Source organism: Triturus cristatus, chromosome 3_2 (genome assembly GCF_964204655.1).
Source record: "Triturus cristatus chromosome 3_2, aTriCri1.1, whole genome shotgun sequence".
NCBI classification, from domain to species: domain Eukaryota; kingdom Metazoa; phylum Chordata; class Amphibia; order Caudata; family Salamandridae; genus Triturus; species Triturus cristatus.
The window spans coordinates 660,536,943-660,563,160 of NC_140584.1; the positions used below are offsets into that span (position 1 = coordinate 660,536,943).

The following is a 26,218-nucleotide window of genomic DNA, read 5'->3' on the forward strand; positions in this document are numbered from 1 at the left end:
TTCAAAAAGATCAAGCTTAGTATTATATAATATTTAACCAATATATGGTATGATACCCTAAAACGACTTCAAATTCCCATGCTATCATCAACATTCAATGGTATGGGGAAACATGCACTCTTTCATACCGGATTTCTTCAAAAACTGAAGAATAGCTCGAAAGTATATTATCTAAATGATATTGTATATAATATGGGTTTAGTGAGTTGGTTCAATACTCTAATATTTTCCTGCTATATGACAGGTTAAGGCACGGTTTACTCATAATTAAAGTGAACTAATTTGCAAACAACTTATAGTTTTAAAGGTCCTATACATTCCTCAAAATTTCACACAAAGATAGGATATTAATTTTATCAGAACATACAAACAGATGGCAAGAGGAGGATCTCAGAATTGGTAGGTCAATTGAAAAATGAAAGGCTGCAGAGTTCAGGAAATTCATGGTGAAAATCCACAGAATTCATTCTTAAAACTATCTACATGACACAACATCAGCAACAATTGTTTATGACATTACATCATACTTATGATACCCTAATAAGAAATGGGAAAATATATCCAGCTACAATTTTATGTTTTTGAAATGTTCTTGGTCAATTTTTTGCCCACTTTGGATGGCAATGAACCATGTTATTAAAGCAAAATAAAGTACAACATTAGAGGTTGATGCATGCTCAATAACATGTAACAATTTTATCAACGAACATGTAACAATTTCATCAATGAACATATAACAATGTGGATGATGCGCTGTTTAACCATGGCAGCTGTAAGATTATCAATAGCCAAACGATTGAAAAGGCAAAGCTCAGTCAATAAATGGTGAATGGAATCAAAACATATTTCTAACATGGAATAGGCTATGTCTAAAAAAAAAAAAGAAAGCTGAGCAAAAAGGAAATAGAAATGTGCAAAAGGATATGCTTGTGATTGGACTACAATATTCTTTGATAAATTAGGTTATGATATTGGTCTACAATTTTTCGTCAAAACAAATCTGAGGATAAATTTCAACTTTTTATGGCTAATATGTTGTACCGTAATGACCATAAGAATCTCATTAATATTATTATCTGGGTATCTGTTATTTTTGTAGATTTTGACAACTAACCTGCCTTGCTCATTAGGGTAAGAATTCATCATAACCGTAACGGCACAAGGTTTGTTCTTATTTGATACGTTATGATTTGCTGGTGCAGGAAATGTTGTTTACCTGTCTACTTTTCATATCCTTTTTTTGTCCATCATCTCAGGTGTGTCTATAACTTTCTTTCAATCCCTGATGTACATAACTGCACAGAAGCCTCAGTGCAAGGAAACTGTGTAGTTGAGGTTCTTCAAGATCCATGGTTAAGGTGCATGAAAAAATAAGTATTTCATTCCTACTGCTGCATTGAGGCCTCAAAAATCAAAGCATTTTTAGAAGGGTGATTGACATAGCTGTGAATTTGGGCCTAGCTGCTGAGTGATTCCAAGGGGAAAGAGCAAGTTACAAATCACTCTTTTTTCAAGTAGGCATTGTCAGTGAGGAGTTGAAAGGTACTTAAGTTTTGTCTTTCACCAATTCGAGCATTGATGCATTACAATGAAAATGTGCCATCTCTTTATTATTGGGCTGGGGCCACAATGAAAGGCTGACATCATGGGGATGTTGCATGAACTTCAGACTAGACCTTTTCACAGTATTTTAAAACCAAACTTATTTTCATCGCACAGAATTTTGCTCTGAGAAGTTGAACAGTTCATTGTGCACTTAACCCAGAACAGATTAGGTGGCAAGAGTTCATGTAAAGAAATACCAAAATGTGGTTTCTTCAGAAGATGTATTCCAATACATTCTCTGTACTGGCACAATCTCTCAAATGGTATTATTAAAATACTATAAAGAATAAAAAAAACAAGTACTGATATAAATATAACCACAGTGAACGACTGGTACCTTGCTGAAATGTACAAGAAATCTAAATTGTATGATCGACGATTCACCAGTTTGAAAAAGTAATAAAACAAAAAACTGAGACCTCTTCCAGGAGTGAGGGGTGGAATTCCAGAGCACTACATCCACAATTGCATAGTTTACATTTCCAGGTGAATGATCTGCGGTGGACTTCTTATCGCTGTGTGCATTAATCTGCATGCAGAAAGAGCATCGAAAGCCTGATCTGAGGTTAGCGTTAGGGTTCATTTAGGATTGCAGTTTGCAAAAATGATTAGCAAAATTTGTGTTTTAATCTGGAAATGTAAGAATATCTCTCGGATCTTAGACAATTTAGGATTGAGGGAATGGAAATATGGACATCCGGCACATTATATCCGGCTATCTCAGAAATTCCAATGGGTTATCTCAGGGAACCTGGACGTTTTTGATGATTATTAATGTAAACTGAAATATTTCAAAATCATATTTATGAAAAATCCCGTCAATTTGTAAGGCCTATCTACTAAATTAAGAATAATATACAAGTGCTTTTTGTTGATATTTGGAAATGTGGTATAATGAAACAAATCTGATTGATTTAGGAGTATTACCTATGGGAATTAAAATATTTTCTGGGACAATTTAAACTTTATACCAATTAGAACTTAAGTCCAACACAAATAATCACCAATGAGTTCAGAATTACCCACTCCATATTCTCTATAACTGACCCCACACCACATGTATCATAGTGCATCAAAGATCAATTACCAGTGTAGCAACTTCGCACTCATCCTTCATAATGACATCAAATTGTAATGCTATTGTCATAAGGTCTGTCCTCTGGGCATAACAGGTATGCAAGTATGAAGTGGGCCCCCAAAGTCACGAACCTGCAGTATAATAGTGCAGCCAACTGAGTATCTCCACAGCTAGATTTATACTAATTATAGATATAAAAGAACTCTCTTGGAAAAGTTCACCCATTATGTGAACATTGCAATCTTGCAATATAGCTGCATTACCCAGTTCAGTTCCAGCAAAGGTCGTAGGTTGAGGTCATGGAAATCAGAACATTTTAGTATCTGAAAAAATGAATTATTAATCTATAGAAATCTGGAATCAGATATGTTATGTTAAAGCAATTTAGAGAACGCAAACAAATACCCGAATTTGTCAAGGCGCTGACCCTAAAAAGGGGAGCGAGTCACTTGTATACTGATTTATTTAGGAAACAACCACGTTTTTAGATTCTTTCTGAAAAGAGAGAGATTTGCAATTGACCTAATGGGAAGGGGGAGAACATTACATTCCTAGGCCATGGAATTTACAAATCCTCTTCCACCCCAATTTGTTTGTTTGAACCTATTGACAATTAGTTTGAAAGTGCCAGTACACCTTAGGCATCTTCCTGGAACATACCATTGGAAAGACTGAGATACTCCGGGCTGGCTCCATACAGAGCTTTATGGGCCAGGCAGAGAACCGTAAATTTAAAGCGCTGCTTAATGGGTAGCCAATGAAGATGTTTAATGGCTTGAGCCGCAGAATGGTGTTTAGGAATCCTAGTTAGCGTTCTAGTCACAGCATTTTGCAGTACCTGTAACTTATTAAGGTGTTCCTGCTGAGTATAGAGGTATAAGGCATTGCAATAATCACTCCTAGGGAGTATGAGTGCCATGATTAGTTTTTAGGAGCTGCTAGGAATAAAAAGAAAGATCTTTCTAAGCATCCTTAAGACATGAAAAGTTGAGGACGTGACCGCATTTACCTGCGGTACAAAGGGCAGCTTATTATCCTTAACCACTCCAATATTTCTAACCTTACACACCGGAGAAGGAGGGGTACCAAATTATTTTGGATAACAGGACCAGGGCCATAGGGAAGGGGAGTTTCCAAACATGACGACCTCATTTGAGCTTAAGACAATTCTGGGAAATCCATTTTCCTACTGCCATCATACAGTCATGTAAATTGGAACCAGCTCGATTGTTAGAGTTGGACAAAGCCACCACGATCTGGATGTCATCCACATATGAAGTGAGATCAAGCCCAAAAGATCTGATAAAGTAGGCCAAGGGTTTCACATAAACATTAAACAGCGTAGAGCTGAGTGCGGAACCCTGAGGGATCCAGAGCAACCACTTAAGATCTTCCCGCTAGGAAAGATTCCAGAAATTTCTGAGCCAGCCCCTCAATTCCGACAGCCCAGAGACGCTCGACCAACATCTTATGGTCAACTGTATTGAAGGCTGCTGATACAGGGTATCAATGGGATGCTGCTGGAAACCAGGATTGCATAATGGAATCTGGAAAGTCAAGCAAGGAAATGTAGGGCGCATGCGGTGGATTACACATGGAAACAGGAGAAAGTAATGACCAAAAAGAAGGACATCGAAAGGTTAGACTTCAGTAGAGCACTGCTTCCCAGTGGTGTGGGGACCTGTCTTGCTGCTGTGTGGGAGCCAAATACCTTACATTAGTGATCAATTCATGTATACATTGGAATGAATACAGAAAGTTGAGATATTTCCAGTAAAAACATTCAGAGACTTTGTTCCATCCCACATTCCCTGCATTTAGCTGCAAAGGAAGCCTGCATGAGCTCACGCCAGCTGTAGTACATTTCGGAGAGTACTTACTCTGTAGCCATCGGTCACGTCTGAGCTTTACTTTTTCTTTCTTCGACAACAGTGGTTTCTCCTCAACACCTGCAAATGGAAGAACAGATTGAAACTCTTACTGTGCACGAAGGTATGAGTTATTAAGCAGCAACTTCCAGTATGTTAAGTTAAGAGTTATCCAACTGATTAGGAAGTATAACTAATAATCTGCAGGGTATCTAGCAAATCAAATAACAAAACAATCATAGAACTATACCATAATATTGTAAAGAACATTTTATAATGAAAATGTGTTCTCTTAACTATCTATTTGGATACTTCCACTACAGAGGTTTAATTTGGACCTATTACATTGTTGATATGGGGGCAACTGCATGTCCCTACCTTGTGGCTGTAAGTTGAACAATCAACATGTATTCTAAGCGACTATGATACCTTATGTGGATGCAACCATAAACGGAGGGATTAGGGGACTCCTTGAACCTCCTTCAGCCTGACTGGTGGACAATGAAGGAGTGAACAGAGTAAAGACAGGATACGTGACATTGGGACCTGTACTCCCTGCAGCAGCACAGGGGCTACCGACGATAAACTAAGGTAACCAAAAAGGTTACAAAATGGATACAAACAAAACATTTGAGCGTTAATTTCACAAAGGGTAACATAAATCAAAACAGAACATAGCATAAAAAAACAACTAGGTGCTTCTTCCAATCATCACAAAGAAGACTAGAAGAGCCAGCAGCCAGCAATGAACATTATTAACCAAGCCACATCTTTATCCTTGGTCTATCCATCCCCTTCAGCTAAGGTGTGTTATGTCCCTCCCTACCAGCGAAAGTGACGTAAACCGAAAGCATTAGCCAAAAGGCCACCTGAACAACAATGCATGCACCACCCCGCTACATAAGCATTTGAACCTCACCCCTTCTTACAATGAGTAACTACCCATTTGGCACAAACTTCCTTTCTGCTTGTATAAGAAGTCTCAGGAAGGTTGGGTCGCTTAAGGGAAAGGGCACTGTTGGACAAAGAGGACTGGAGCCTTTAGAATCAGCGACATCATAACGGGGACATTGCAGCTATCAGAGCTGCAAGTGTTAGGTGACCCGTCATGGAGGTTTATGGCTGAGCGGAACTAGGCCGCAATGCTCAAACTTTTGTAAAAGCGAAAAAGTACTGTACAGCAGACTGAGGCCTTGATTATGAGTGCCATAGTAATGTGTGGCACAGATGAACACCCCTCTTTGCAGGGATACTAGTGATCAAACCTGCCAATAATTACCTGGTGAAAAAGTACGGTAATTAGAAGGACATGTGGGCTTTGGTGTAGAAAACACCAACATCTGTGTATTATAAAAATTAATGTATCCTTGTGTAACGTAACTGGTGCTCATGTAAAGTGCTGTAATACCTTCGGATCAAGTTTGTGATATATAATACGGCAACAAAAAAAAGGAAGCTCTGTAGCGATTTAAGCTGTAGATGCAGGATACTTCTAAACAGGTACATTTATGGGAAGCCTGTGGATAACGTTGCTTCCCTCCAGCCAGCCAACATCCAACTGACCATGGTGGAATCCACGCAACCCAACACTCCTAAACACAAACTATGCTGGAGCACGAGCCAGCACTGGGTAAGAAGAGCACTACACATCTCCCTTACAAGAAAACAATTATATTTTCCATACTAATAACAGGCAAACTGGGAAAACAAACAAGAAAGGAAACTTAACTCCACTGTACTACAACAACAACAACAAAAAAAGAACCACACACCAAAGATTTAACATAAAGCAATGCATTGATAAAAGGAGCTGAAAACATATAAAGCCCACATAGTCTTTCAAATAGCAAGGAGGTCTGCGGGTTCCCAGACTCCTCACTTCCCCATCCCTCACCTCACTCTCAGGGGCGGCTCCTCCACTAGGGTGGAGCAGTGTCGCCCCACTGCTTTCTCAATTTTATGTTTCTGCTTCTCGCATAGCGAGAAAGCAGACGTGTTTGGTTGGGGGAGGGCGGGTGGGCGGGTCTGCTCTAGGGCAGGGGAGGAGTGGCTTGCCCACTGCTGAGGGCGTTGTTTGGTCAGCCGTCTGGGGCTGACCAAACCAGTCATGCGTACTCTGCCTTTTCTCCATGTAGGCTGCATGCGGCCTACATGGAGAAAATGGCCTCCCCATAGACGCCTAGCTGGTTGGCGTCCCAACCAATCACAATGCTGCCATTGTTTGGCTTATGGGAGGGGAAGGAGGCTGCCCGCTTCCTGTTCCTGCCGGAGGCTGGAGAGGCGAAGACGACACTGGACCAGGCCGGCGAAGTTAAGTTAACATTTTTATTTAAATTAACCCCCCCCCCCCCGGCTGCGACTGCTCACTCTTGGCAAAAGTATCCCCTCCCTCCCTCTGCCCGACAACTCACCGCCATCCATCAACATGTAACCACTAATGCCTTTCGACATGCCCACTTTGGACAAGGCATACTCCACCCCCCCGCCATTTCTGAAACAGAGCCACCCTCCTCTTGTTCCACCTATCACCATTCTCCAGGTCTATCTGCCACTTGTGCACTGATTTTACTTTGAAAGGTCCCAAATACTTAAGAGAGTACAGCCCCCACACAACCTCTTCTGATCTTAACCCAATCTCCAACCTCCACTCGACTGCCGTTACGCACCAATTCATCCTTGCTACTGACCTCCATATTGCTACTCAAGGAGAGCCATCCAGGGTGCAATTTGGTTCCTGGCTTTCTTCCCCTCGTACACTCAAAGGGGGATACACCGCAAATACCATTCTCAGTAGAGCGATGAGCCCAAACAACTTCATCAACCACCCTTTCTATATCCTTTCTATTCTGAAGATCCCTCAAGATGGTACCTTTCACTAATCTGTTGGCCCACCCCACAAGCCCATTTCCTTGTGGGTTGTTCAGAAAGGGGAACTTGTGTTTTATTTCACAACCACTCTTGACAAAAGTTGAACGCTGTGCCATACACCTACCTGCCGTGAGGGGAACGGCCTGCTGTGGGGTCGCTGGGCTGCATTTTGGCGGACCTTCATTGCCGTGAGGGGAACGGCCTATGCAAACTACAAATCCTGGCATTCCCTGTACCGGCGCTTGCCGATGACGACGCTACCCAGCGCCGGACCTGTTTAAAATCGACCAGGCGCTCACGCAGCGCGGGACGCTCTCGACAAAAGTTGCACGCTGTGCCATACACCTACCTGCCGTGAGGGGAACGGCCTGCTGTGGGGTCGCTGGGCTGCATTTTGGCGGACCTTCATTGCCGTGAGGGGAACGGCGTATGCAAACTACAAATCCCGGCATTCCCTGTACCGGCGCTTGCCGATGACGACGCTACCCAGCGCCGGACCTGTTTAAAATCGACCAGGCGCTCACGCAGCGCGGGACGCTCTTGACAAAAGTTGAACGCTGTGCCATACACCTACCTGCCGTGAGGGGAACGGCCTGCTGTGGGGTCGCTGGGCTGCATTTTGGCGGACCTTCATTGCCGTGAGGGGAACGGCCTATGGAAACTACAAATCCCGGCATTCCCTGTACCGGCGCTTGCCGATGACGACGCTACCCAGCGCCGGACCTGTTTAAAATCGACCAGGCGCTCACGCAGCGCGGGACGCTCTCGACAAAAGTTGAACGCTGTGCCATACACCTACCTGCCGTGAGGGGAACGGCCTGCTGTGGGGTCGCTGGGCTGCATTTTGGCGGACCTTCATTGCCGTGAGGGGAACGGCCTATGCAAACTACAAATCCCGGCATTCCCTGTACCGGCGCTTGCCGATGACGACGCTACCCAGCGCCGGACCTGTTTAAAATCGACCAGGCGCTCACGCAGCGCGGGACGCTCTTGACAAAAGTTGAACGCTGTGCCATACACCTACCTGCCGTGAGGGGAACGGCCTGCTGTGGGGTCGCTGGGCTGCATTTTGGCGGACCTTCATTGCCGTGAGGGGAACGGCCTATGCAAACTACAAATCCCGGCATTCCCTGTACCGGCGCTTGCCGATGACGACGCTACCCAGCGCCGGACTTGTTTAAAATCGACCAGGCGCTCACGCAGCGCGGGACGCGCGCGGGCAGCGCCCGGGCGAAGCCCGGGACAAGGGCGGGACCGTCTGTGGCCGTCAGGGGCAGAAGGAGGCAGGGCGGGGCCATCCCCCTGACATCGGACTCCAGGACATCTGCCCCACTTCAGGTACTGCTGTTGTTCGTTACATTTACTTTTTTGTCATATGAGCATGGCTGTGGAGGTGTGCAGCTTTAGTGTACCTTGGCTGTAATCTGGGTCTAGTCGTAGGGGACAGTCAATTTCGGCCATATTCTACGATGTCTGGCCCTAAGAAAAATAAGGTGGTCACGGGGGCTGGCTCCATGAATAATTTTCTAGTGAAGAGGGTGACCAAAATCAACGAGGATAGAAGAGCTTCCTTGGGCAAAGTAGACGCTCCGGATTATGCCCCCTCCCCAGCTACAGCTGCTACACTGGAGGATTTCCTAGATGGCGATAGAATCTTGGACTGTACGCCAGAAGACCATAACGCTACTGAACCAACCTGTAATACAGTAGTTCCTATTCACCAGGAGCATGATAATGCATTAATGGTCTCTACAATGAATGATACGTTATGCCCTGACTCTGAGGAAGAGGCAGAAATATTGGAAGAAACTAGGGGAAAGAGACCTTTTAGATCATGCAGAAGGCAACAAAGCAAGAGGGGGGGTAAGACCATCCACAGGAGAAGAGTGGAAGTTCACCGGCCGGATAGTTATATTTCCCCCAAATCCAAACCAAACGCAGAGATCACGAAGGAACCCAATATTACACTGAGCCCAGAGCAGTTTGATTTGCTAATTGAACGTATTGAGGCAGCGGTAGACCTAAAACTTAAGGCTTCCATTGACTGTCTTACAGTCAAATTGGACATCGCAAATGCGGAGATTAAAAGACTTGGAGGTCTTCTGGATCAACAGCTGGTTAAATTCTCTCAGGTGAATCTTTTACCCCCTCATAATAGTTTAGCAATCCCTAAAGTGACGGGAGGTAGTGCTACAAAAGCCCCCAACTCTCTATCCTTGATCCCTCCTGTTATTAGCCCGGTCCGCAATCCTACTGTTCCCCTAGCAATCCACCCTCCACCAGCAGATTTGGATGCTGATCAGGCGAGGGGATTGCAGAGACCTGGCCCCTTATATAACAATAACGTTGTTCAAAGTAGATGCGTCAATACTATTAATTTGCCCCCGGAATGCGCTCCTTATGTCATCGTACTTGCAAATGTTCCGCTGTTTTGCTCAGGTAATACTGAGCCGCAAGTGGAAGCGCATGATTCTCTTAAAAATAAAGTGGTGGCTTGGTTAGGCGCTAAATGCGGTTTCCCTTCCAAACTTGCTGGAGATATTATTACGACGAGGAGAGTGAATTGGATTGGCCCATCAAGGAAATCTTGTAGAGGGGATTGCGTGGTTGTGAATTTTAAATACCCACAACATGTGGCCACTGTCCTCCTGCGGGCAGCATCCCTGTTGGAGGACAGTAATAGTATCCGTGTTCGTCCACTGGGGTATTTTTACAACAAGGCCAATTTTCCCTCCTTGTCCAGACCAAGACCTTATCCATTTACTCCGGTAGGGCCCAGTCGGGCTCAGCAATGTTCTTTGCAGGGCCGTGATAATTCTAGTTTATTGGGTCCCCCCATTACAACGTATAACAGGTTTAATGTGCTCTCAGGCCTCGACCTCTGTGATTGACGGGGAGAGGGAGAGGGTACAGAGGACGCCGCTGCAGCGGCCTCAACATCAATGGTCCACGTACCTTCTTCTGAGGCGGTCAAGAACAACTCACCAGAGATTATTCCTAGTGTCAATGGGGACACGGTTAGGCTGTTATCTTGGAACATTGCTGGGTTGCGGGCTAAGAAGGGAGACCCCAATTGGGAAAACTTTGTAAAGAGTTATGACGTTATTGCCTTGCAAGAGACTTGGGACTTGGAGTGTGACTACTGGATAGATGGCTTTACATCCTTCTTTGTCCCTGCCTTGCCTTCCCCAGCTGGACGGAACAAAGGCGGTCTCATGATGTTGGTTTCGGTGAATTTAAAAGGCAAATTGATTATGTTAGACTGCGCTTCCAAAAATTTTATCATTCTGGAGTTAACCTTAGAGGATGGTGGTAAATTATTGTTGGTTAACTGTTACAATGCTTCCAATAGTATTCCAGAATCCTCGCATTTTAATTGGTTATCAGATTTTTTAATTCTCTACGGAGACAAGCAAACCACTTTGTTTCGATTTATTTTAATGGGCGATTTTAATGTTCATTTATGTTTAAAATGTGTTATGGTGGAATCGGAGGGGCCAGGCAGTGTGTCACCCCCTCATCTAGAACACACACAGAAGGGTCGAGCACTTGAACATGTACTGCAGGAAAATGAGTTATTTGAACCTGAATTTTATGACAATACTACACGGGTTGCCACCTACACGGGAAGGGCTAGCGATTCGATAATTGACTTTATTTTTATTTCGAGATATTTTCTTAATTATGTGATTACATATAATGCAATTGCTATGCCCATGAGTGATCATAATCCGGTAGGTTTGGTGTTGACAAATAGTGCCTTCTTGTCAAAATCTGTTGTTCTCCAGCGGACTATATTGCCTGTAAAAGAAAAGGATCAGGGGAGAAGACTTAAATGGGAGTCGGTTGTACCGGAATTTTTTTTTATAACGTTATCCAATTCAGTCGCGGAAGAGTTAATGGTGTGTGCCACCCCATCAGCTGGACACAATGATATTATATCTTCCTTTGAAGATATTTGCCGGTTTGTGTCTAGCAGTCTTTTAGCCAAAGGGCAGGGGGCTAAACAATACCCGGCGAAAGGCTGGTTTGATAAAAATTGCAGTAAAGCTCATAACCGCCTTAAAAAAGCCCTCAACATCCGCCCAAGGGATAAGGAGCTTGTGGCACGATTGAGAAAGGATTATAACACGGCCATCACTCTGCGTAAAAATGAATTAAAAAGTAAAGCTTGGGAGAATTTAAGGGATAAAGCTACTCTAAAAAATAGTGCTGAGTTTTGGACAATAATAAATTCTCCATTTCTTACAGGCGCTCAAAACTCAGCACAGGAATTAAACATCTCAGAGGTCGATTGGCTATCCCATTTTGAAAAAATTTATGATAGTCACAGGGAGCCAGACCCTTTTATAACCCCCGTAAATGGTAGCCCCATGGAGTCTGTGAGTTTTGAAACCTGTGAGGTACTTAGAGCCATAGAGGAGACAGCAGGGCGCAAGGCCCCTGGCCCCGACGGAGTGCCAGCGGACATGTACAGGGCAAACCCACTGTTTTGGGCAAACATTTTAACTAGAGTTTTTAACGCTGCCGCAATAGTGGGTTTCCCTGAGTCCTGGTCTCTAGCTACAATCGTCCCAATATTTAAAAAAGGGCAGAGAGGAGATCCAAAATGCTATCGACCTATATCGCTTCTGGACTCCTCGGTAAAAATTTTAGGCAAGGTTGTCCTGGCGAGGATCTCCGCGTGGGCCAAGGGAAATAACATCCTATCCGAGGCACAATTCGGCTTTAGGTCAGGGAGGAGTACTGAGGATCAATGCCTCAACCTCCACCTCATACTGTCCAAATACACCAAAGCAAAAGGGGGCAGCTTATTCCTTGGTTTCATGGACCTGTCCACAGCTTTTGATCTTGTTAATAGATCTAAGCTGTGGGCAATGTTGCTGGAGATGGGCCTCGACAGTTCCTTGGTGCACTTTCTGGCGGAGCTCCACAAAGATCTGAGGGCCCGTATTAGAATGACCACCGACGGAAAGTGCACCGAGAGCTTTAGATCCACTAGAGGGGTCCGCCAGGGATGCATCCTGGCGCCAATGTTGTTCACGCTCTACGTGAACTCTTTGGAGGGTTACCTAACGTCTGCCACAAAAGATTTCCCGAGCATGGGGGGTGCACCAATTCCGGTGCTCCTCTATGCCGATGACGCGGTACTCATAGCTAGGACCCCAGTTGCCCTACAAAAGTTACTTGATGCCTTTTGTAATTTTATGACTAGTCTTGACCTGGTGATCAACAAAAGTAAATCACATACCATGTCTGTAGGATGTGGTATGCGTAAAGAAAAATCATTTTTCTGTGACGGAGAGGTGATTACTAGTGTCAAGGTCTTTACCTACTTGGGTGTGATTTTTGATCAGAGGGGAACCTGGACACCGCAGGTAACATCTAAAATGAATGCGGTAAGAAGCTCATATGCTGCAATTCTGGGTTTTGCTAAGAGATTGGGGGGGAAACCTATGGAGGCTATTATGGCCATCTATAAAGCCAAGACAATTGCAATTGCTAGATATGGTGCAGCAGTCTGGGGTTACGTTAATTCTAAAGATATCCAGACTGAGGAAAACAAATTTTTTCGCTCACTGCTGGGTTTACCCCAGTCAACTGCTACCTTCTCAGTACACCTAGAGCTGGGAATGGGTTATATCCTAGACATAATAAATCTAGCCCCACTATTGATGTGGATAAAGCTTTGGCTTAACCCAAACCTTAGCCTTAATCATCGGATCATCAAAGATTGTCTCCAACTTGATCACAGAAGGGACATTCAGTGGCTGACTTACATTGAAACTATGACAGCACTTTTGGGACGCCCTGAAATCTTTAGTAGACCTGAAGCCTTGTGTAGAGCTGACCTGTCGTGGGTGAAAATAAATTTTCTGAGAATTCGCATGGCCGAGCGCGAAGCCCACGATTTATGTAAACCCTCTGTGAGGGCTCATGTTCTGATATCTCCATCCTGTGTGCTGGCCCCTTATTTAATAACGGTAACCAACCCCTTTCATAGATGGCTTTTATCCAAATTTCGGTTTAACCAAATTTATACGGTGCTGTGGGATGTGAAAGACTGGTGCAAGCTGGAGGAATCGGCCCCATGCAAATGTGATGGTTTCTCTATTCAGGATAATGCCCATTTTTTGTTCTTTTGTTCCTTCTATCATGAACCGCGCATAAGATACTTAAAATCTATTTTGAAGGACTTGGGCTTTATCCAGTATAAGCCTGCACTGTTTTATTTACAGATGTTGCTCTCTCCTCTAATTATGTACTGCACTGCTAGTTTTTTAGCCGCATCTGTGAGATGCAAGAGAATAAGGCTAAGATTGGAAGAACAATAGAAATTTGGATCCATCTATATTGCTCATTCGAGTGCTTTTTTAAATGTATTTTATGCAATTATCGCCCTTTTAACCTGCTTTTTAAATTTATCAACTGTTTAATACTGTATTAAATTTATCAACTGTTTTATAGATGAACTTTTGATATTTGCTGTAGAATGCTTTTATGATTTTAATTAATCGAATAAAGTGGAATTTGACCTTGACCCACAACCACTCAGAAAACCCTGCATATCAACTGAAGCAAGATGAGTACCTTTGTCCCTGACAAGTATTCAGGGAAACCCTTCCTCTTTAAACACTTTTTCCAAGACAGGACTGGTGCTTCTGGTGGTCACCTCCCTCATAAATCTGACCACTAACCACTTGAAAAAAACGTCCATCATAACCAGTGCAAATCTAAACTGTGCCCATAACTCGTTCATGGGAACAATAAAGTTCAAGCATACCGTGAACCAAGGTTTACCTGAATCCTCAATGTGTCCTTGTTCCGATTTTACACCTGTTCTCAGTCTCTTCTCACTATTCTTAAAATCCAAACACCTCACTACAAAACTTACCACGTCCTCACCCATGCCAGGCAACCCAAACAATTCCCGTACTCTTTTCTTAGAGAGGGTTTGACCAAGGTTACCCTAATGAGCTAGAGAAACAATTTTCTCCCTCTAACGTAGTGGTGGCACCAACTTGTAATTTCTCATAATTATCTCATGACCACACAACGAAAGTTCATCCACAACTTTTACATACAGTCTCACTCCAACAGCCACTGTACTTTCACGCCTATACCCCTTAACAATTAGCAACTTAACACATTTCAACACTTCATCGATTTCTATCTCTTCATTCAACTCCTCCTTGCTAAACGTAGTTACACTAATGGAATTACCCACTTTGGATAACAACGTCACTGCACCTTCTAGTTAACTGGATATTACCGCCTCCCTCTCCACCTCTTCCCAAACAATGGACAGGTGTGATAAGCAGTCAGCTTGAACATTCTTCCATCGAGGAATAAGTTCAATTTGATATTTGTCCTCCTGTAACCTTGCCGCTAGTCTTGCTGAACCCTTTCCTGCGCCACTCAGGAGTAAAACTCTGACAAGTGGCTTGTAATCCATGCGAAGCACAAACACAGATACGTGCGGAAATACTCCACTGACCAAGCTGCCGCCAATGCCTCTCGCTCGATAACTGAATAGTGACGTCTGTTTCAGTTAAGGAATGGGACGCAAACGCTACGGTCTTCTCCCCTATATCCTGTACTTGGACAACACAGCACCGACCCTGGTGGCACTGGCATCTACAGTCAAAATAGATCTCCTTTTTGATACAAAAAAAATCTCCTGCAGCTGCAGTGCTGCCTTGTTTCTCTAGACAGCACATCTGATTCACAAGTAACTTGCTACACAACTAGTGGACCAACTACCACCAGAAAGAAGACTTCTGGTAGCAACTGTAGAGGCAATAGGCCAGGGGGGTCACAGGAGCAAGAAAGGCACATGGGACACTCTTGGAAGCAGGCTAATACCCCCACTATGTTTGGGATCCCATTAAGCAACACAAGGAAAGGATGCACCCTGAAGCAATCTATATAACTACAGGCAGTACAATTACCAAGCAAAGTTGACTGCAAGACAAGGGAAAGAGGGAGCTGCCATGGGTATAAACTCCGAGCTTTGATGCACATGTAATTATGATAGATACTGGCGACATGCTTGGGTGGGTAGGGGGGGGTTACGTTGGGGGGGTTGCTGGGGGATGGGGCGGGGGGCATATTGGTTTTATCGCACATTCATTGTGGATTACTCCTGTGGATGACCTACCTCGTAGCATAGACGCTGTTGGGGTGAATGTTGTACAGTTGTGATCAGTTTGGTGGACTGGTCACTGCACCACGTTCTGATTTGGCTGGAGGGCGGAGTACGGGGGAAGGGGATTGACTGCGTTTTGTTTTGTGACCTAATAAAGTCCATTTAAAAAAAAAAATGGGTATAAACTCCGAGTCACAATCAGCACCTATGCAGGTCTCTTGGTGTAATCTGGTTGTCGCTGGCTGAATTCCTGCAGCTGGCGTCTATGGATGAAGCATATGATTTGAACAAGGAGCAGAAAAGGTACGAAAAAATCAGGTATGTATAGAAAAACGTGCGTGCGATATGGGAGGCAGCATGCTATCTGCGAAGGGAAGGTGGCTCTTCCACTTCTGAGAAGTAGGAGGAAGTCACAGGGCCCGATTCACAAAGGGCCTCTGCACTCCTGCAGAATCTCCGCAAAGTGAACACTGGGCAGATTCCGCCCGAGTGCGGAGACTCCGCCAGGAGTACGGAGACTCCGCCACGAGTACAGAGGCCCCAAGTGAATCAGGCCCACAAACAGACAAGCCTGTGGCACATGATCCAGGAGGAAACCATAGGAAAGTCTAGGAAACACCTGCTGAAGCAGAGAACCCTGTAACAGAGAGGGATTGTATAAAAGATAACGTTCAGAGCTTGAGCAGTGGCATAACGAAACTTGAGGGGGCCCACCTGCAAAGTACATAGAGGGGGCCCCCACGCCCTGGACCTAGTCATATTGTTGGGCCACTGAGCTCGAAGACTATTACAGAAAGAGTAACGCTCTAGATCACCTCAGACACTTGGGTGCAATTTCCTAAGCTCAGGAAACCGCAATTTATTCATATTATTTTCATTGTTCAAACAAAGCCAGCTCCGACCGTCCACCTAATTTACTGAGTCCTGCCCAATAAGGCCAGGGCAGCCACTTCAAGGAGCTAGTCTGGTTTCTTTGTGGGCTGATGTATTGCTCCAGGGCCTGTGTTTGACTATGTGGGTAAAGGCTCAAATCCACCAGAATTCAGTCAGCCTTTTGTAAAATATGTATCTTCGAGTTTGGTGTCAACATTTTTTAATCAGTGGAAATAAGCAGCTTTGGCCGTGATCATGCACTTTACAAATAGATTGTTAAGTTAGGCAGCGAAGGATGGGAGGAAGGGGACATGAAGAATAAAACATTGGACCTTCGGAGACGAATAAAGGGGTACCCTTCTGAAGAAGAGAACACCCAGGATCCATAGAGGGGAGAGTGGCCCACAATGATCCCTAGAATGAAGTGAGGGAATACGGGAAATAAAAGAGACAGTACATATCACTGGCCACCAATTTAGAAACAAGGCACACTCAAAAGCTACGCCATCCTCCTGAAATGCGTACAATTCAAAGAAAAACTGAAGTGATCTTATATATGGTACCATCCACGCTAAAAGGCGAAGGAAAATGAATGCCACGGCATAGGTGGTCATAGTCGATGAGCAGCAGAGACACAAAATAGCAACCTTTCCCTTCCACCACCAGGTAATGTTGGCTTTAAGAAAAGCAATTTATTTACGTTTGTAAAAGAGATCCTCTGCACTGCCCTGACATAAGAAAGTAAAATCTAATGTTAAGCCATCAAACATAAGGTCCACTTCACTTAGATTTTGTATGAGCAGAACTGTCCTACCCCTCCTATCTGAGGTGTGAATTACTCCTGAATTTCCAGGCCTAAATCATTAAACACTTTCTATGAGTAGTTGTGTGTCTCTGTAGGACTACCTGAGAAGAGGAATAAGACATTTCTTTTTTGTGGGCACATTTTATTGCACTTGCATAAGTAAATGACTGCCTTTTCTGAAACAAACGAGTCGTTAATATTTCCCTTGCAAGAATATATTGAACGGCCTAAGGGACAGTTTGATATTAACTATTTACAAAGTTGTCCTGAGAACAGTCCCACTTTCATGCATTGGGACAGTAGAGGGGGACAGGCTCGGTCTAGCGAACAAGAGAAGAATACATTTCCGTTTGTGCGACTGGACACGTACGGTCTCTCCTTTCTTCTACTGTCATTTGAATTCCAGACATTCAGAACTTGCGTGTGGGCTAAGAGAAGCATACACATGCCTGCGGGGAGCCGGAGCAACGCAATGAGCCTTGAGTTTGTTTAAAGTATTTTAGTTTTTCTGTTTGATAGTCTCTTTAGGGTTTCTGTTAAATGACTGTTGTTTAACAATCGCTTCGCCAAACATCAAATAGTCCCTACTTTGCCAGTCATCCTTGGAATTTCGCCGAATAAGAATCTATTTGAGCTGGCGGCTTTTATTTAGGTCATGACTCAAAACAGAGCCCACAGTATTATCATCTTTGCAAATGATAATAATATGATGTAGCCAGGTGAATAAAGTTACCAGAGATACCCATCCTAAATCAAGACACAATAGGGCTCGCAAGGTCACAGCGTTCAACCCAGAGCAATGGCCCTGGTCCCTGAAGAGCTCCTGACACTTTGCCCAAGAACATGTATCCACCATTTTCCAGAAGAAGGTAGGGGCAGCATAAATGGGCTATTTCAATAGGTTATGCATCAGTACAATGACAAAGCTCGATTCAGAACTGTGACAAGTTAAAGTGGAGTGAGTAATATGAAGCTATGGGAAGACACAACTCTCAAGCTATTTCCAGTAGCATTTATGTGATGGAATATTGTTCCACCACATTGGGACTGAAGAAGGTCCTCCTTGGTAAGGCAGGTGTCTCCACTTTTTCTGTAATAAAAAGCTCATTATGTTCAACGAAAACCATCCTGAGCTACCAATATTATTAGAGTTGTAGTTAGTGGCAATTTGCCAGGGTTGCAATCAGCAATGTAAGAAAGAGGCTTTATCAACTTGGAATGGCCCTGATTTGGTAATGCCTAAAGGTCACAGCCGCAATGCTCTTGGCACCAAGGTAATAAGTAATAATTAAGCAGAGCTCGTACCTGTAGCCAGGGGCGCAGCTTGCTTAGTAGGATTGGGGGTGAGGTGGGTGGTAACCTTCAGATTTTCTAACAAGGGAGAGGAATGTGGATTGGTAGGAGAAAGAAGTGAGAGAAAGGAATATGCTACTTACCAGTATGCATCTGTTCTTGGCATGTAGAGCTGCAGAGTTGTACACTTAGCATAGATCGCCATCTGGTGTTGGGCCCGGATGTTTGCAGTTTGTTTTTCTTCTTGGACAGTCTTTGGAAGTCACGAGTTTGGTGACTCCTCCTTCGGTCCGTACTGCGCATGGGCTTCGGCTCCATCCTCAGATTGTTTTTCGCCAACAGGGAAATGATGGAGCGTAGTAATAACAGTGAGAAACCCATGTGTTGTATCTAAATAAGATGTACTGGAACGGATACAGGTAGCCGGGGAGGCGGGTGGGCGTGTACAACTCTGCAGCTCTACATGCCAAGAACAGATGCATACTGGTAAGTAGCATATTCCGTTCGAGGCATATGAGCTGCAGATTGTACACTTAGCATAGATTATATAGCAGTACCCAACCTTAGCGGCGACCACCGGTATCCGTTGCAGCTGTTTGAAAAAGTGTCTTTAGTACAGCCTGGCCCACCCTAGCTTGCTGCTTGGAATGCACATCTACACAATAGTGTTTTGTGAAGGTGTGCGGTGTAGACCATGTGGCTGCTTTGCAGATGTCATCTAAGGGTATATTCCCTAGAAAAGCCATAGAAGCCCCTAACTTTCTTGTAGAGTGGGCTTTCGGAGGAACAGATAATGTTCTCTTTGCCTTTTGATAGCAAATTTGTATGCATTTTACAATCCACCTAGCTATCCCTGATTTAGAAATGGGGTTGCCTTTATGTGGTGGAGAGAAGGAAACGAACAATTGTTTAGTCTTCCTGAAGGGTTGCGTTCTTTGTATGTAGTATAGCAACGCCCTTTTCACATCAAGTGTGTGTAGGGCCCTTTCTGCAACAGATTGGGGTTGCGAAAAGAAGACAGGTAATTCCACTGATTGATTGAGGTGGAAGGGGGAAATGACTTTGGGCAGAAACTTCGGATTTGTGCGAAGTATGACCTTGCTGTGATGCATTTGTATGTAGGGTTCCTGTATGGTGAACGCTTGTATTTCACCAACCCTTCTAAGGGAAGTGATAGCTACAAGGAAAGCTGTTTTCCAGGTGAGAAACTGTAGCTCACATTTGTGCATTGGTTCGAAGGGCGGACCCATTAGTCGTGTAAGAACTAAATTTAGATTCCATACAGGGGAAGGTGGTGCCCTGGGAGGAATTACTCGTTTAAGGCCTTCCATGAAGGCTTTAATAGCGGGCACTCTGAAGAGTGATAAATGCTGTCTGTTTTGTAGATAAGCAGCGATCGCTGCTAGGTGTAGGCGTATGGATGAATATGCCAGGTTACACCTGTGAAGATGGAGCAGATAGCATATGATGTGCTGTATGGATGCATCTAGAGGGTTGATTGTATTGTTACGGCAGTAAATTACAAATCTTTTCCACTTTGCGGCATAGCATGCTCTAGTGGTAGGACGTCTGGCTTCCATGATGATGTTCATGCAATCAGGGGGAAGGTTAAGGTATCCGAATTCTAGGATTTCAGGAGCCAGATCGCCAGGTTGAGCTGAGCTGGGTCCGGGTGCCTGATTTCTCCATGGTTCTGGGTTAGGAGGCATGGGGATAGATGCAGTTTTTGATGTGGTACCACTGACAGTTGTAGTAGCGTGGTGTACCACGGCTGCCTGGCCCACGTCGGAGCTACCAGAATGAGTGTGAGGGAGTGCTGTTGTAGCTTCCTGACCACTAATGGAATTAGTGGGAGAGGTGGAAAGGCGTATGCAAATCTGCCTGACCAGTTCATCCATATCGCATTGCCCTTGGACAATGGGTGTGGGTATCTGGCGGCGAAGCTTGGGCATTTTTTGTTTTCGTGGGTGGCGAAGAGGTCTATCTGAGGATGCCCCCACTGTTGGAAGAATGGGTGAAGAACTTGTGGATGCAGTTCCCATTCGTGTAGTTGTTGTGTTTGTCTGCTGAGCAGATCTGCCATGGTGTTTTGTACGCCTGGAACGTGCTGTGCCAGGAGAAAGATGTTTTGGGGAATTGCCCATCTCCATATGCTCTGGGCTAAGCGGGAGAGCTGGGGAGAGTGTGTCCCCCCCTGTTTTTGTATATAATACATCGCAGTCATATTGTCTGTGCGAATGAGGACTGCTTTGCCCGAAATCTGTTTTTGGAAAGATTTTAGGGCTAGAAAGATCGCCAAGAGCTCCAGATGGTTGATGTGGAGCGATTTTTGCTGTGGCGTCCATAGACCTTGCATGGTGAGGTGTAGGAGGTGCGCTCCCCAGCCGGAGAGCGATGCGTCCGCTGTTAGAATCACCTGAGGAACCGGGTCCAGGAACGGCCGCCCTTTGGAAAGGTTTGTGGTGTTCCACCACTGCAGAGAGTGATGTGTGCGGCCGTCCACCAACACCAGATCCGTCAGCTGACCCTGGGCCTGGTTCCACTGTTGTGCTAGGCACTCTTGAAGTGGACGCATGTGGAGTCTTGCATGGGGCACTATGAAGATGCAAGACGCCATCATTCCTATGAGCTTCATAAACACTCTTGCTGGAAGAGAGTGTTGAGGAAGGAATGTTTTGCGTAAGGCTTGAATGCTTGTGATTCTGGCTGAGTTTGGATAGGCAATACCCTTGGAGGTGTCTATAGTGGCCCCGAGATATTGCTTTGTGTGAGATGGTATGAGGTGGGACTTTTGGTAGTTCACCGTGAAGCCTAGCTGGTGGAGCAGTTGGATGGTGCTGTTTGTATGTTGCACACATTGGTCGTAGGACGCGGCTTTTATCAGCCAGTCGTCTAGGTAAGGGAAGACGTGAATGTGTTGACGTCTGAGGTGTGCTGCTACTACTGCTAGGCATTTGGTAAACACCCGTGGTGCGGTGGTGACCCCGAAGGGGAGAACCGTGAATTGGTAATGTTGCCCGTCCACCACGAACCTAAGGTATTTCCTGTGAGAGGGGTGTATTGGAATGTGAAAGTATGCGTCTTTCAGATCCAAGGTTGTGAGAAAGTCTCCCTGGCAGAGGAGTGGTAGGACTTGTTGTAGGGTGACCATGTGAAAATGGTCTGAATGTATGTAGGCATTTAGAGGCCGGAGGTCGAGAATGGGTCTGAGGGTCCCGTCTTTCTTTGGTATTAAGAAATATAGGGAGTAGACCCCTAGATTTTGTTGATTGACGGGGACCTGCTCTATAGCGTGTTTTTGGAGGAGTGAGAGTACCTCTTGTTTGAGCAGTGTGGAATGTTCTTGAGACATTGGACGGTGCCTTGGTGGGATATTGGGTGGGGTAGATGTTAGTTCGAGACAGTACCCTGACCGAATGATTTGGGTCACCCATTTGTCCGATGTTATGGACTCCCATGTGTGGATAAAGTCTTGTAGTCTGCCCCCGACCGGAGTGGGATGGTCTGGGGGGAGCGGAGGGGAGTCATTGTGTGGGTGGGGTGGCAGAACGGGTGTTGTTGGTTTTGCCCCTGCCCTTATTGTTGTTGCCTCTGTAACCGCCCCTTTGATTGCCCTTTGAAAAGGTATTTTGAGGAGGGGACTTGTAGGAGGTAGAGGCGTTATCGGTGGAGGAGCCTCTGCCTGTGCCACGAAAGGACGAGCGTCGAAAGGAACGTTTAGAGGCTTGTGTTTGGAGTGCCCCCATAGACTTTGCTGTGTCTTTGTCCTTTTTCATCTTTTCCAACGCTTCGTCTACCTTTGGCCCAAAGAGAGTTTGCTGGTCAAAGGGGTGATTGAGTATGGACGCCTGGACTTCAGGCTTGAACCCTGAGATCCTGAGCCAGGCATGGCGACGAAGCAGGACACTTGTATTTATGGCTCTAGAAGCAGTGTCGGCTGCATCGAGGGCACACTTAATGGAGGTGTTTGTAATTAGTTTACCCTCCTGTATCAGGTCATGAGCCTTGCGCTTGTGTTTTTCTGGAAGGTGCTGCATAAGAGCCTCTAGTTCGTCATAGTGTGCTCTGTCATATCGCGCAAGCAGTGCTTGTGTGTTTGCAATGCGCCACATGTTTGCAGCTTGGGAGGCGGTGCGTTTACCAGACGCGTCCAGAAGTTTAGATTCCTTGTCTGGCGGTGGGGCTTCTCCTGAGGATTGGGAGTTAGCCCGCTTTCTAGCTGTGGAGACAACTAGGGAATCTAGGGGAGCAGGGCCCTTAATGTATGCAGGGTCTGTGGGTGCCGCTTTGTACTTCTTCTCTATTCTAGGGTTCAGTACTCTGGCCCTGACAGGGTCTTTGAACACCTCTGTAGCGTGCTTGGTGACGCCCTTAAGCATGGGTAAGATAGAAGTAGATTTGTCTTGTATGTCAAATGTATCCAGTAGGAAGTCTTCTTCCACTGGTTCACTGTGCATGTCCACCCCATGATAGTGTGCTGCTCTCTGTACTAAATGATGAAACCCTAAGGAGTCCTCTGGAGGAGACGGCCTGGATGGGTATAGGTCGTCCTGAGGTATATCTGGTATATCAGGGTTATTGTAATCCTCCCATGGGTCTGGGGTCCCTGGTGGAGTGGGATCCACTGGGGCGTCCGCCGGGTAATTGTCCGGGTCCCCGTCATCCGGATCTGGGGATGGGGCCGGATCGTAGTGAGGTGGAGGTGGCGGAGACCTGGGAGGGGGTGGAGGTGGTGGAGGAGGTAGGGGAGGCGGTAGTGGGAAGGGCACTCTGAGGGGTGAAGTAGCAGAGTCCTTCCTTTTGGGTGGTGGAGGAGGAGCCGGAGTATCAAGGCGTCTTTTCTTGATAATTAAAGTCAATAGTCCAGTCTTTGGATCTTTGGACAGAGTCTTTTGTAGAGGGTCTGGTGTAAACAGAGCCAGTGGCGTCGAATCGTCCGTCGGCACCGGTGATTTCGGAGCCGAGGGCTTCGATGGTTTGTGTGCGCCATGCTTTTTTGGGGCCTCCTGTTTTTTCGGCGTCGAAGGAGTTTTCGGCGTCGGAGCGTCGGTGCCGACAGATTTATGTTTGTGTTTGGTCGGCACCGAGAGTCCAGGCTTCGGCACCGGTGGCTTCGGAGTCGAGCTGGATATTGCTTTCTTCGGTGCCGGATGCTGTTTTTCGGCACCGGGCGTCGGCTGGCTCGATCCCGAGCTGCCGTGAGACTTTGGATGCTTCGACACCGAGCCCGAAGGTGGGGTGATCGAAGCTTTGGTCTTGGTTTTGCCCAGGCCGGCAGGCGAGGGAGTAACCTGAGTCTCTTTGGTTTTGGGCGCGGGGGTGGGAGGGGGCACAGTACTCACGGCCCGCTGCGCCGGTGTGATGTCCTCCACGTCGGAGTCGTCGGCTTCGGAAGCGCTGACGACGTCTTCTTCCTGCTCGGTGTGTGTTTGCCCCGAAGCTTCGGCGCCGTCTCCGAAGATGTCCGGTGGAGCTGCAGACGATGAGTGCGCCATGGTGCGTCGAGCTTTTCGATCCCGGATGGTTTTCTTCGATCGAAAAGACTTACAGGCGGGGCAGTCTCTGGCCTCGTGTTCTGGAGAGAGGCAAAGATTACACACCTGATGGAGGTCGGTGTGGGGAAATTTAGACCCACATTTTGGGCACTTTTTGAACGGAGTCCTTTCCATCGGCCGGGACCGGAGTCGAGGAGGGCCCGAAGGCCGGTGCCGATGTACGGGATGGTGAAAAGTGCCGCTTCGAGAGATGAAGATGATGATGAAGAAACTCGAAGATACGAGGATTTTCCGTCGAGGCTGGAACCGTAGAAGTTCGAAGCCGGAGCACGAAGTATCACATCCGAGCCTGATGGCGGAAAAAAACAATCTGAGGATGGAGCCGAAGCCCATGCGCAGTACGGACCGAAGGAGGAGTCACCAAACTAGTGACTTCCAAAGACTGTCCAAGAAGAAAAACAAACTGCAAACATCCGGGCCCAACACCAGATGGCGATCTATGCTAAGTGTACAATCTGCAGCTCATATGCCTCGAACACACAATGTTTTGTAAAATAACCAACATTTTTGAGGCTTTCAAAACAGAGAGAGGTGAAGAGTTTTTGTCTGTGTGTATGCAAAAATCCCAGGTTAAATCAGACAGACACCTCCCCATACCCAACTGAAAACACCTGTACCCAACTATTGATCATAAATTACATTTCTTAGTGGAGTGTAACATCCCAAACACTCCCTCTGATGCTACACCCCTGCTTCTAGCCAGGGGCAGCTAATATACATGGGGAAATGGGCGTGGCCCCACAACTCACGCCAGGAGGAGGGTGGAAAAAGCACAGCCGAGCTTCTTGCACAAAAGGGCTGACTGCTCGGCAACGCAGCAGGAAGGGATGGGTTGGGGACAGGGTTCCATTGCGCACACCCAGGTGAGGTTTCCTCCTCGCCAAAAAGGAAAAGGCCAGAGCGCCTATGTGAATAGTAGGGCGTGGTCAGTCTGCAGTGCTGCTGGAAATACATACCCTATGGACGCTTAACACTTTGGCTCAGGGTGGAGTCAGCACAGCAGAGCATTATAGCTCATTGAGTAAGAGCAAGGGGCAGGTCTGAGTGGATGGACGCTATTATTGGTGGTAGGCAGGGGGTTTGAATAGTGGAAAGGGGAGGGAGTTATTTCTGAACTTTCTCAGTGTAGCCCATGTGTAGGCAGTATCTGATGGCTACTGGGCTATGTTCGGAGGCGCATCTGATTGTGTAAACTGTATGTTTGCTCTGCTATACCACTGCCTGACAGTTCCTGTTTGTTTACTATTACAGACTATGGGGCCACATGTATCACCCAATTTGCATTCGCAAACGGTGCGATTTGCTAAATTTGACCGTTTGCGAATGCCAAATAGTCTTTCAAGATGTATGAAAGGCTTTGGCAGTGCATGTTAGGTAATCACAATTTTTTGCGATTACCTAATATTGCGACTACAAATAGGGATTTGCAATTTGCAATTCTCTAAGCACATGTACCAAGCATTTTCAAAATACAAACCGTGTATTTAGAAAATGCTACTACCATTGACTCAAAGTCAACGGTAACGATGTGCAATTTTTGAAAATGCACAAAAAAATTATTTTTCATAGTGCCACGTAGCGCGCACATGCTTGGGCATGTGTGCACTTTACATGTGCACATTTGTTTTTTGGGCAGCTTCAGCGGGACCTTAGGCCCCCGAGCACCCTTGGTTTTGCATTACCTAATTTGCGATTACCAATTAGGTAATCGCAAATTAGGTAATACAGAACCATTCGCACCTATGGGCCTTAGGAAAGAATGGAGTAGTCTCGCCTAATAGCGATTACCTAATTGCGACTCTGTAGGAATCGCTATTAGGTAATTGCTGTTTTCTTACATACCATTTTGCATTCCATAAATAGCTTTAACCTAAAATTCGCTATTTAGGGAATGCAAAATGGAACTTTGATATATGTGGCCATATATCATTAGTTTGGGGATTGGACATCGTTCAAAGGAATAGAGACAGCGACTGCTGTGGTCCACAAGGATCTCAAGCTTCCCAGTTACAAGCACAAGTAGCTCACTCAGCCTCGGTGCTTTTTTTGCTTAGCATTCTGGGATTTGTAGTACGGATTTTCTAATGGGATAAACCAGACTACAAGTATCAGAATGAAAAGACA

The 26,218-nt window shown here is 45.6% G+C and overlaps 1 protein-coding gene across 2 annotated transcripts in view; it reads right to left on the reverse strand.

Annotated features, from left to right (window-relative positions):
• SLX9 (SLX9 ribosome biogenesis factor) overlaps positions 1-26,218 on the reverse strand; it is a 525,706-nt gene that overhangs the window by 96,304 nt on the left and 403,184 nt on the right. For both annotated transcript variants that reach the window (XM_085648634.1, XM_085648633.1), the window contains exon 3: positions 4,564-4,632. In XM_085648634.1, the coding sequence (XP_085504760.1) occupies positions 4,564-4,632 (69 nt within the window). The remainder of the gene's footprint in view (positions 1-4,563; positions 4,633-26,218) is intronic.